The sequence below is a fragment of the Esox lucius genome, chromosome 11 (genome assembly GCF_011004845.1).
Source record: "Esox lucius isolate fEsoLuc1 chromosome 11, fEsoLuc1.pri, whole genome shotgun sequence".
Taxonomy (NCBI): Eukaryota; Metazoa; Chordata; class Actinopteri; order Esociformes; family Esocidae; genus Esox; species Esox lucius.
In genome coordinates, this window is record NC_047579.1 from 4,378,436 (window position 1) to 4,391,748 (window position 13,313).

General features: G+C 41.2%; 1 protein-coding gene across 3 annotated transcripts in view; it reads left to right on the forward strand.

The window, feature by feature from the left end:
- The first annotated feature begins 2,665 nt into the window (after positions 1 to 2,665).
- Positions 2,666 to 13,313, forward strand: part of LOC105030953 (NLR family CARD domain-containing protein 3-like) — a 56,182-nt gene continuing 45,534 nt past the window's right edge. For 2 of the 3 annotated variants that reach the window (XM_020051309.2, XM_020051311.2), the window contains exons 1-3: positions 2,666 to 2,736; positions 9,341 to 9,464; positions 9,560 to 9,676. In XM_020051309.2, the coding sequence (XP_019906868.2) occupies positions 9,424 to 9,464; positions 9,560 to 9,676 (158 nt within the window). In that variant the 5' untranslated portion in view covers positions 2,666 to 2,736; positions 9,341 to 9,423. Of the gene's footprint in view, positions 2,737 to 8,368; positions 8,747 to 9,340; positions 9,465 to 9,559; positions 9,677 to 13,313 lie in introns of those variants that run through there. The other variant, XM_020051310.2, reaches the window with a different exon arrangement.

Here is a 13,313-nt window from a genome sequence, read left to right on the forward strand (position 1 = left end):
AGAATGAGAAAAAGATATCCAGAAAATCACATTGTAGGATTTTTTATGAATTTATTGGTAAATTCCTTGGTAAAATAAGTTTTTGGTCTCCTACAAACAAGCAAGATTTCTGGCTCTCACAGACCTGTAACGTCTTCTTTGAGAGGCTCCTCTGTCCTCCACTCGTTACCTGTATTAATGGCACCTGTTTGAACTTATTATCAGTATCAAAGACACCTGTCCACAACCTCAAATAGTCACACTCCAAACTCCACTATGGCCAAGACCAAAGAGCTGTCAAAGGACACCAGAAACAAAATTGTAGACCTGCACCAGGCTGGGCAGACTGAATCTGCAATAGGTAAGCAGCTTGGTGTGAAGAAATCAACTGTGGGAGCAATTAAAAAGAAAATGGAAGACCTACAAGACCACTAGTAATCTCCCTCGATCCGGGGCTCCAAGCAAGATCTCACCCCGTGGAGTCAAAATGATCACAAGAACGGTGAGCAAAAAAATCCCAGAACCACATTTGGGGACCTAGTGAATGACCTGCAGAGAGCTGGGACCCAAGTAACAAAGGCTACCATCAGTAACACATTAGCCGCCAGGGACTCAAATTCTGCAGTGCCAGATGTGTCCCCCTGCTTAAGCCAGTACATGTCAAGGCCCGTCTGAGGTTTGCTAGAAAGCATGTGGATGATCCAGAAGAGGATTGGGAGAATGTCATATGGTCAGATGAAACCAAAATTTAACTTTTTGGTAAAAACTCAACTCGTGTTTGGAGGAGAAAGAAAACTGAGTTGCATCCAAAGAACACCATACCTACTGTGAAGCATGGGTTGGAAACATCATGCTTTGGGGCTGTTTTTCTGCAAAGGGACCAGGACGACTGATCCGTGTAAAGGAAAGAATGAATGGGGCCATGTATCGTGAGATTTTGAGTGAAAACCTCCTTCCATCAGCAAGGGCATTGAAGATGAAACATGGCTGGGTCTTTCAGCATGACAATGATCCCAAACACACTGCCCGGGCAACTAAGGAGTGGTTTCGTAAGCAGCATTTCAAGGTCATGGAGTGGCCTAGCCAGTCACCAGATCTCAACCCCATACAAAATCTTTGGAGGGAGTTGAAAGTCTGTGTTGCCCAGTGACTATTAAATTTACTTGTGCTATAGTTATCCCAATCAGTTGCCAGGTAGCATCTCGTTCACAAATCTCTCATTTGATAGGCCTGTAATATATAACCAGGTTAGTAGAACCAACCCCATTTGCAGACAGTCCTTGTTTGGACTCTGCTTGGATCAGCTTACATTTGTACTGAATCACTGTTAAAATTTTTTAAGAGGCTTCGTTTCTTCATCAGGTTGGCAATTTCTTCTCAATTTGTTGGTTTTCTGTTTGATTCATGTTGGTATGCATATGTTGTTAATTTCATTTGCCTGAGCAAAATTCTGATTGATTGAATGATTTTTATAGCCAAATGTAGAGACAGAAAATCAATACACACAGCTTCTCCTTATTGGCTTATTTAGATTATTTACAATAAAACTGATAATCACCTCCATTAACAAAAGGAATAATGGATCTAAAGGCTATTCAGCAATTTGGAATGTGGCCAATGTAATGGGTAGAGTAAAATGGCAGCAACAATTGCAAATACACAGTGCCTCTTGATTTCTTTGCATATTATCAATCTATAGAGTCTCCTTGACATTTCCTACAATACATTCACTGCAGCGTATAGAACAGTTTTTTTTTATAGGCCAATATATATTTCATATGCATTGAGTTACATTATGGCCAATGGGGTGGGCGGAGTAAAACACCAGCAACAATTGCAAATACAGAGTTCCCCTTGATTTCTTTGCATATAATCATTCTATAGAGTCTCCTGAACATTTCCTAAAATACATTCACTGCGGCGTATAGAATAGTTTTTTTTCTATAGGCCAATATATATTTCATATGCATTGAGTTGCATTGTGGCCAATGGGGTGGGCGGAGTAAAACACCAGCAACAATTGCAAATACAGAGTGCCCCTTGATTTCTTTGCATATAATTACTCTATCCACCTTCCTTGACATTTCCTACAATACATTCACTGCGGCGTATAGAACAGTTTTTTTTTATAGGCCAATATATATTTCATATGCATTGAGTTACATTATGGCCAATGGGGTGGGCGGAGTAAAACACCAGCAACAATTGCAAATACTGAGTGCCCCTTGATTTCTTTGCATATAATCATTCTATAGAGTCTCCTGAACATTTCCTACAATACATTCACTTTGGCATATAGAATAGTTTTTTCTGTAAGAGTCAATATGTATTTCATATCCTTTGAGTTACATTGAGGAAAAAGAGGGTGTGGAAATATTGTGTTGCTAGATGTAGCACACTGTTCCCCATGATTAGACAGGTTTGTCTTACTCTACACATTCTCCTGGACATTTCCTACACTGCTTTCTCTGTGGAATATTCAATAGTTTATTAGTTATGAGGCAATATGTATTCCATATTCTTATTTTCGAAATTACTCTTAAATATGATCATATTTGAATTGTTGTCAATGTTTTGAGAGGTACATGTTCTCAAACAATTAATAAACTCAATTTATCTCAGTTTTTAAGTAATTCGTTGTTCTCTTTTATTTTGAAAAATTCCAGATTTTTGTGACCCGGAAGTGTTTCTTTAATGTTGCTCACAAGACGCAGATAGCAACGTGCTTTCTGAAGAGAATCCTGTAGTATTCTTTAGGTATGTTCGTTAAGTAATACATATATATTTACAGTTATTACATGCGTATAAACGTGCGCATTTTGTAGTGAAGTGTTGTGTTTAACTAAGTAACTTTAATTACGCCAACTAAGTTACTAACGTATTTTGCTTCGGAATAATAGAACCAACTTCCGACGTCTATTTTGGAATTTCATTAATTAGCAAATTACTTACAATAAGTACATTTATTTATTTACCCTAGGCTAAGACTGGCCCTGACCTATTTTGAATCCTCGGCTGAAAGTCAGTTGCATTCCTATAACCTGGGAATATTTTCTGGCATGCAAATGTTATGTGGTATTCAGTTTTTTTGCGACTTTTCGATCATAGTGGATTGTAGTGTAGTTGTAAATCTCTTGGAATGCTGAAACTGTACATTACAAGTTACAGTAAATTGCAAATGTGTGAACAAGAATTATGGTTGGTCATATACAGTATATAATCCAACTCAATATACTGTATACTTAATCAGTTGGAGAATATACTGTATGTATTATATAGTGTTTTATATGCTGTATGTATTTTACAGAATCACCACCCTAAGGGCATAGATGTTTATGTGACCGCAGTAGTATTCAAACCCACAACCTTGGTGTTGGTACTTTGAGCTACAAATTACCACTGCATTGCCTATGTATTACACAATACTGTCATAAAAAGGACATGATTGCCACCCACAGCAAAACCACAACTGGTAACTGTATTACCATAAAAACCATGTGAACACTGGCAATCAGGGTTTTTCCTGGCTCAGAAGGGGCCTTTTGGGAGTGAATACGCATGACAGTAAGCATGATTGGTCTGTGTAAAGTAAAGGAAATTAGTTACCATACGACAGAAATCTATGCATTTTCTTATTATTTCTGACCATTTGATAAACAAAAATGTCTGTCATGCTTCAATAAATGAAACCCCATTAACAAAACTGGTTAAAAAATAAATAATTGTATTACAACATTGGAAGGGGGAGCGGGGAGTGAGTTTGAGGGTGAGGGGTGTGGGGTTGGGAGAGGGGAGTGAGTTTGAGGGTGAGGGGTTGGGAGAGGGGAGTGAGTTTGAGGGTGAGGGGTGTGGAGAGGGGAGTGAGTTTGAGGGTGAGGGGTGTGGAGTTGGGAGAGGGGAGTGAGTTTGAGGGTGAGGGGTGTGGGGTTGGGAGAGGGGAGTGAGGGTGAGGGGTGTGGGGTTGGGAGAGGGGAGTGAGTTTGAGGGTGAGGGGTGTGGGGTTGGGAGAGGGGAGTGAGTTTGAGGGTGAGGGGTGTGGAGTTGGGAGAGGGGAGTGAGTTTGAGGGTGAGGGGTGTGGAGTTGGGAGAGGGGAGTGAGTTTGAGGGTGAGGGGTGTGGGGTTGGGAGAGGGGAGTGAGTTTGAGGGTGAGGGGTGTGGGGTTGGGAGAGGGGAGTGAGTTTGAGGGTGAGGGGTGTGGGGTTGGGAGAGGGGAGTGAGTTTGAGGGTGAGGGGTGTGGGGTTGGGAGAGGGGAGTGAGTTTGAGGGTGAGGGGTGTGGGGTTGGGAGAGGGGAGTGAGTTTGAGGGTGAGGGGTGTGGAGTTGGGAGAGGGGAGTGAGTTTGAGGGTGAGCGGTTGGGAGAGGGGAGTGAGTATGAGGGTGAGGGGTGTGGAGTTGGGAGAGGGGAGTGAGTTTGAGGGTGAGGGGAGTGAGGGTGAGGGGTGTGGGGTTGGCAGAGGGGAAGCAGTCAGTTGCAGAGGTCACATCTTGCTTCAGAGTATTTCACCCTCCTCTTTTTATTAACTAAATAAAAGGATCTGACAAGACCATGGTAGTCCATCTCATCAGCCTTCGGTCTGTCAATGGCCGCCCTGCAGCACACGTCAAGGTGGTCATTCTTCAGCTGCTTCCTAAATTGTGTTTTCACCTGTTGAAAATTGAATGGAGAATGTAATGATTGTGCTATCAACAAATATTATTAACAATCTTTTAACATTTTGGAGTGGGGCATACACTGCATATTGCAGATTACACATCATGTTAACTTAATTCACCAGCTTGAGATCACAGAACAACTGCTCAGCGTCTGCAGTCTGGACAGGGGCAGTGATGGAAACTGCAAGGGAGAGATAAATTAATTACATTGATAAATGACTTGTCTTTCCCTGTCAGCAACTCATGATGTCTCTGTCTGTGTTCAGGGGCAGTAATGAATGCAATATCGGCTGAGCAAGGCTCCTAGTCTCCATCTGTTTACAGTAGACTGGGCCTTGGGCCGAGCAGAAACCACTGGAAGACTCCCTTGTGGGGGTTAGATTTAATAGCAGCAGGGGGCTCCTGTTTCTTGTATTCTACAGATGAACAGGACTCTAGTACCTTATTGGGGGAAGCTACGTTAACCAAAGCCCCCCATATAGTAACTGTCCAGGTTGACATACATCAGCCTTTGGGTTGTCTGGGCAACTGACATTCTATGATTTTCTGTGCCTCCTGGAGCCAGCAGTGTGCAACCTTGCATTTTCTAGGCTACCTCACAGTGGCAACTATTCCTTTTATGTGCATTCTGCAGATACTAATTCCGTCACCTACACTGTTGAAACAGAATATAAGCTTGAACCTAGCAATGTTCACTTAGAGCAATTATCTGAGCAATTGTCAGGCTTGTACTCTGACTTGTTTTGATGATTGCTCCCATGGATCCATGAAATTGAACTTGAAATAATCAACTGTTATACGAACCAACAGAAGTTCCAACAGAAAATCTTCCACACCATGTTGAATGGTAATTATTAAATGTCCTGCAAATTGTCACTGACCCTTAGGTCTGGGCTCTTGACCCTCTCTGTGAGTATGTCCCACTCTTGCAGTTGGACAGACTCCTCCAGTCTGGGAATCTGCTGAGCCAGAACCTGCCTCTCCTTCACACCAAAGTTTGGAGCAGGGTTTGCCAGCAGTTTACTTGGTGTGAAAATACCAAAGATTTGCGGGGCACTGGTGCTGGGGAAGCGGTTATCAATGTTTTCCACCAGCATAGTGAGGAATGGTTCCATCAGCTAGTATGAAAATAAATCATGTCAAATTAATAAATTATAAATAGAATTTATATATAGAGTATATACACTGTATCTAGATGTACTGTATTTACAACTCCAGAAAAAATGAAGAGACCACTGCAAATTGAACGCTTCTGTTCCTCACTCAAAACCTTCCTTTTCAACTTAAAAGTAAATCCGGTGGACAACATCTGAATCCGAATTAGACACTGAATAAAAGTAGCAGGGTTAACACTGTACAGTGGTTGTGGTATTTCTGTAATAACAAACAATATGGAAATTGGCTTTCAATATTCAAACATCCTTAAAGTTTTAATAACAATGGCCCCTACAAAGGTATATTCAATTAATAAACATTCACCTTTTCATTCTTTTTTTGAAGTACGCATCTGTGCATGCTTTTTGGGGTAATAGCCTATTGATCACAAGTTCTTGTACAGTAAAAGAGGAGGGGTTTCCACAATTCTTTATTTTACTGTATCAATGTTATTCACAAATGAAAGAAAAACGAACGTTGTGTCATGACATTAAATAGCTTTGGCAGTGTAAAGTTAATCTTCCGTCTCGCTAGCAATTGCACAGTACTTATGTAAAGTAAAAAGTAGATGCTAGTAGGCCTATTACTGGCTAATAAAAGCCATACAGTCCATAGATGCGATTTGTGGTGGAAGTAAACTTCATACGGAACGTTAGTCACTTTAACACAATGATTAATGGTGTCTAGCTAAATAATCAAACTTGGCGTGATGTTTATGCGTGACAAAATGATCTAATGTCAAGACGCAATTTTCTGATGAGGTAGTATGTCGGAGATCACAGTGTAGTGGTTAGCTATTCAACTGTTATTGTATGGACAACCATCTACAGTAATATTTGTACAAAAGTACACTTACTTTTGTACAAATACAAAAGTAAGTTCACTTAATAAACGTTCTGATGCCCATGTTACTTCAGCAAAAGTGTAATGGCTGGGATAAAAGTGGCATTTAGAGACTATACAGAGGTAGACTGACTACCAGCAAGCCCTGTGTTATCCCCAGGTTATGACCCCGGTTTAATTCCCTGCTCAGATGTTCCAGCTTTTGTCTCAGAAATATTTATCCACTCTGCACGTTTCAGCCGTTGCACAACAATATATATCCACTATGTAATACCATGAATCTCATATACACTCACCTAAAGGATTATTAGGAACACCTGTTCAATTTCTCATTAATGCAATTATCTAATCAACCAATCACATGGCAGTTGCTTCAATGCATTTAGTGATTTAAGCAATTTTGAGTGTGGCATGGTTGTTGGTGCACTTGAAGTTGAAGACTGGAAGAATGTTGCCTGGTCTGATGAGTCTCGATTTCTGTTGAGACATTCAGATGGTAGAGTCAGAATTTGGCATAAACAGAATGAGAACATGGATCCATCATGCCTTGTTACCACTGTGCAGGCTCGTGGTGGTAGTGTAATGGTGTGGGGGATGTTTTCTTGGCACACTTTAGGCCTCTTAGTGCCAATTGGGCATTGTTTAAATGCCACGGCCTGCCTGAGCATTGTTTCTGAACATGTCCATCCCTTTATGACCACCATGTACCCATCCTCTGATGGCTACTTCCAGCAGGATAATGCACCATGTCACAAAGCTTGAATCATTTCAAATTGGTTTCTTGAACATGACAATGAGTTCACTGTACTGAAATGGCCCCCACAATCACCAGATCTCAACCCAATTGAGCATCTTTGGGATGTGGTGGAACGGGAGCTTCATGCCCTGGATGTGCATCCCACAAATCTCCATCAACTGCAAGATGCTATCCTATCAATATGGGCCAACATTTCTAAAGAATGCTTTCAGCACCTTGTTGAATCAATGCCACGTAGAATTAAGGCAGTTCTGAAGGCGAAAGGGGGTCAAACACAGTATTAGTATGGTGTTCTTAATAATCCTTTAGGTGAGTGTATTTAAAATAATAATTGTATTACGTGACCCTTTTATACAGTTATTGTTTTCTAAAGAAACTAACCAGCCATGGAGTGATTGGAGTCATTGTTTTCATTATGATAGTTATTAGCTAGCCATCTACAGTAATCTTTGTACAAGAGTACACTTTAATTCCGTAAATAAAGATTCTGTCCACGTTATTTCAGCAAACGTAATCTCTGAAGTAAAAGTTGCATTCCTGCTGTTTAAATAGCTTAACAGTTAAAAACTGCCACATAGGAAACCACAGATCAAAACCAGCCAGAGACAACCACATTCATCTTTTCTAATTGTGGGCTGGCTGACCTAGGCTTGCCTGGTTCCTTTTCTGGTTTTAAAGTAGGCTGTGATTGTGCCTACTTTAGAATCAGGTCCAGACAGATACCGGTTCTCTTTTCACATTTGTAGCACACAACAGGAGATTGTGTCCGACGCTTTCTCACCTACTGGAAATACTCTGGTTTAGGCGAGGGGTGCAGGAGGCTGGACATAACGGAAAAAGTATGCTGTAGTTGTAAATCAGCGATATATGATTTTCACCAGACATGAAACAGCTTTTATTTTGTAAGAAATCACAGGAAGGCCTCCCCCCCATTAGCGCAAGCTTCGTAGCGTAGCGTTCAGGTGCAGTCAAACCGATGCATCTGCTGGTTTATAAATCCAGAGCGAGCTGCCTGTGTAAAATATAGCGGCTGTGGATGGGAGGGGAGTTGACTGCCTGGAAGTGAAAGACGTCGTATATAAGTTCATGTTCTGCTTGTTCAACAGTTGTTTGATAGATTACTGTTATTGCTATTCAACATTCGGAGAGGATTAGACTTTTTTTCTTCAATTCTTGTCATTTTGGTGCTGGTGATTTTCCTTTGGCACTCGCTAAAACCTCTTTGGGAGGCATCAAAAATTCCTCTGCAGGAAAAACCCTGGGCAATGTCTTTGAAAATGGAGCGGGATAGACAGCAAGTCAGGAGTAAATTAGACCTCTGGATAGTGTCAAAGTACAATCTGAGCTGCTGTGAAAGGTACGTCTTTGTTGATAAAGTAGCCTTCTACCAAGCCAAAACTCCACATTGTCGGCTCAAAATCATTGGCCAGTTAGCAACTTTCAATGTACCTGGACAATGTGGGATGAACATATTCATGTGTGTAGCCATATCCAAAGACGGTGTAGTAGGACAAAAGCCCCATCTTGGGTCTTACAGTTCTGTGGCTGCTGTTCTTCAATGAAATTCTGTGCAATAATTCTGTGCGAAATTCTGTGCGATAACTTAAATATACAGCTCCGGGAAAAATTTAAGAGACCATTGCACCTTTTTCTGTCAAAAAGGAAGGTTTTGAGTGAGGAACAGAATATTTCAATTTGCAGTGGTCTCTTAATTTTAACCCTTATGTTCCTCACTCAAAACATTCCTTTTTGACTTTTTTGGAAAGGAAAGAAAAAGGTGCAGTGGTCATTTTATTTTCTGGAGGTGTATTTTTGTCAAAATTATTAAAACTAGCCTAAATAAAAATGTTTAGCCAAAAAGAACAATGATCTGATCAAGATATGGTGTGGCTCTCTGGAGTCATTAAAATGTTTTAATCCAGATATTGTGTGTTACATTATGTCTTAACAGGTCTATGTAGAGAGAAGACAACAGGTGCTGCCTCAAAAATTTGTAACCCTGAAGAAATAGATGAGTGGTGTCCTGTCTCTAAAATGAGTCATGTTTTTTCGAAAAAGGAGACCAAAGCTAAGAGGTGAGGTGATCATTTTCAGAATGTGTTTCCTCATTTGAGTTCAGAATTGATGAGTTGAAGAGACAAATATAATGTTTGTTCCTTGTGTTTTGAAGACCAATCCAGCCGGAGAGACAGGCCCCCCCTGTACCCAGCTGTGTGTCCGTGAAGAGTGACCAGTCTATGGAACTACCTATAGTTTTCAGAGGGGATGACTCTTCTGCTGAAAAAAGGTAAAAGCAAATGGGTCATTATAACTTCAAGAAATTCCCATTTAATTTAATCTTTGACTATCCTTTTTCAACAGTATTCATAAGGACAGAGAAAGTGAATGGATGTCTCGAGTGAAAGAATACTAGTTAGTTAAACTGGTTCTTGCCCTTCAGTAATTGCTGAGAGAGCAGGAAGGAAACATCAATAGGCCATAATGTTATTAATAAAACAGTGGTTGGATTTTGTACATATTTTGAAATGACTGAGTTAATGTTTATCTAACAGTTTTTTAATCCTGGTCCTATATTCTGAAACATGCCCAGCACTAACATCAGGTTAAAATAATAATCTATTGTATTCCTTAACTGATCTGTTCAGTATTGCTAACATTTATAATATTCTAATATTAAGTAAACGTAAGTGGAGGAAAACTAAACTTCAAATTCACTATGACATCTATAAACAAAGCCTTGGTAGCTTCAACAATGAGTTATGCAGGGCCAGACAGCAACATTTATCAGGAATGATCAACAAAAATATCAATAATACCCGCACTCTATTTGTCATGGTCGACAAGCTTACAAACCCAATAAAGCAGATAGCATCAGAACTTATGTCCTCTGTGAAATGTAATGACCTTTCGTGTTTCTTTAAGGAAAAAATTATATGTATTAGACGGAACATCAGAACTACACAGTCTAACAAAGACTCTGTACCGTCACCACGACCACTAAGACATAACTCACATTTTAATACAATTGATCAAAAATCCCTAGAAGAAACAGTTGGACATATAAAAGCTTCCACTTGCTGTCTCGACACACTGCCATCAGACTTTTTAAAAACTATTTTTAACTCGATAACAATGGACCTACAGCAAATAGTTAATAGCTCTCTGCAATCAGGCATTTTCCCACCGTCTCTAAAAACAGCTGCCATTAAGCCCCTATTAAAAAAGAGAACACTGTATGCATCTATAATGAACAACTATAGACCTGTATCAAATCTCTCTTTTATAGCCAAGATCATTGAGAAGGTTGTCTTCAATCAACTCAGCAATTTTGTGACCTCAAGCGGTCTCTTAGACAAATTTCAGTCAGGTTTCCGACCTCACCACAGTACTAAAACGTCCCTGATTAAAGTTTTAAATGATATACGGCTGAATACTGATTCTGATAAAATAACAGTTCTGGTTCTATTAGATCTCAGTGCAGCATTTGATACTGTAGATCATAGAACACTTATAGTTAGGCTGGTAAAGTGGGTAGGACTCTCCAGGACAGTCCTTGATTGCTTCAGATCTTATCTAGATGGCCGGAGTAACTTTGTCACCATTGGTAATCATGAATCTGATAGGCTGGCTATGACATGCAGAGTTCCACAGGGATCAGTTCTCGGACCGCTTCTGTTCAATCTCATAAATACCTGGATGAACCAAAATTGTCTACAATTAAATCAAGATAAGAGATTATTGTGTTTGGCAACAAAAATAAAATAACAAGTATTAGTAAAGAGTTGGCCCTTAAAACCAGGGATCAAGTGCTTAATCTTGGTGTTTTGATTGACTCAGACCCCTCATTTAACAGTCATATCAAAGCGGTCACCAAAACAGCATTCTATCATCTAAAAAAATATAGCCAGAATCAAAGGCTTTGCATTGGCTTCCAGTCAGTTACAGAATAGATTTCAAAGTGGTGCTTTTTGTTTATAAATCTTTGAATGGTTTAGGACCCGAATACATTTCTGATGTGTTTGCAGAATATATGCCGAGCAGGGCTCTTACATCCATGAACACAGGTAAGCTAGTAGAGCCCAGAGTCCAAACTAAACATGGAGAAGCTGCGTTTAGCACTTCCATCCATCCATCTTCTCCCGCTTTATCCGGGGCCGGGTCGCGGGGGCAGCAGTCTAAGCAGGGATGCCCAGACTTCCCTCTCCCCAGACACTTCCTCTAGCTCTTCCGGGGGGACACCGAGGCGTTCCCAGGCCAGCCGGGAGACATAGTCCCTCCAGCGTGTCCTAGGTCTTCCCCGGGGTCTCTTCCCGGTGGGACGGGACCGGAACACCTTCCCAGGAAGGCGTTCCGGAGGCATCCGAAAAAGATGCCCAAGCCACCTCAGCTGACCCCTCTCGATGTGGAGGAGCAGCGGCTCTACTCTGAGCTCCTCCCGGGTGACCGAGCTTCTCACCCTATCTCTAAGGGATCGCCCGGCCACCCTGCGGAGAAAGCTCATTTCGGCCGCCTGTATCCGGGATCTTGTCCTTTCGGTCATGACCCAAAGCTCATGACCATAGGTGAGAGTAGGAACGTAGATTGACTGGTAAATCGAGAGCTTCGCCTTGCGGCTCAGCTCTTTCTTCACCACGACAGACCGATACATCGACTGCATTACTGCAGAAGCTGCACCGATCCGTCTGTCAATCTCCCGCGTTTAGCACTTATGCTATACAAAACTGGAATAAACTACCAGAAGATCTCCATTTTTAAATCCAGGTTTAAAGCACTTCTCTTCTCACGTGTCTATGACTGAGCACTTAAACTTAACCACGCTGTTTAGCCTTATAGCTTCCCACTTTTAATCGTTAGTCATATAGCTTCCCACATTTAATCTATTGATGTTTTCTTATTCTATTTTTTATTTTTATTATTATTATGTACAGTAAACCCCCAGTTATCCACGGTTCCACATTCGGGAACTCAAGTAAAAACGCGCAAATTTCAGCCATCCAAGTCTATTTTTTTCTATAAAAATACATAAAAACACATTGTTTTATGTATATTTAATGTAAGTGTTTTATATCTTCTATATGCCAATCAAAAAAGTAATAAAGTGAAAAATATTAAGGGTAATGGGGCATTTTGTGTAGGGTAACTTGGGTAATGGGGCATTTTGTGTAGGGTAACTGGGGTAAAGGGGCATGTTGTGTAGGGTAACTGGGGTAATGGGGCATGTTGTGTAGGGAAACTGGGATAATGGGGCATGTTGTGTAGGGTAACTGGGGTAACGGGGCATGTTGTGTAGGGTAACTGGGGTAATGGGGCATGTTGTGTAGGGAAACTGGGATAATGGGGCATGTTGTGTAGGGTAACTGGGGTAACAGGGCATGTTGTGTAGGGAAACTGGGATAATGGGGCATGTTGTGTAGGGTAACTGGGGTAACGGGGCATATTGTGTAGGGTTACTGGGGTAACGGGGCATGTTGTGTAGGGTAACTGGGGTAACGGGGCATATTGTGTAGGGTTACTGGGGTAACGGGGCATGTTGTGTAGGGGAACTGGGGTAACGGGGCATGTTGGGTAGGGTAACTGGGGTAACGGGGCATGTTGGGTAGGGTAACTGGGGTAACGGGGCATGTTGGGTAGGGTAACTGGGGTAACGGGGCATATTGTGTAGGGTAACTGGGGTAACGGGGCATGTTGTGTAGGGTAACTGGGGTAACGGGGCATATTGTGTAGGGTTACTGGGGTAACGGGGCATATTGTGTAGGGTAACTGGGTGTTAGGGAGTGATTTTTAAGGGTGCGTCACTTATCCGCCATTTTCCACATCCGCGAGGGTTCTGTATTCATTTGCTTTGATGTTTTCATTTGAGTATTTGTTTTTATGTTATTGTTTTCAAATATTTTTCTTTGTAAAGCACATTTAATTGCTTCGAT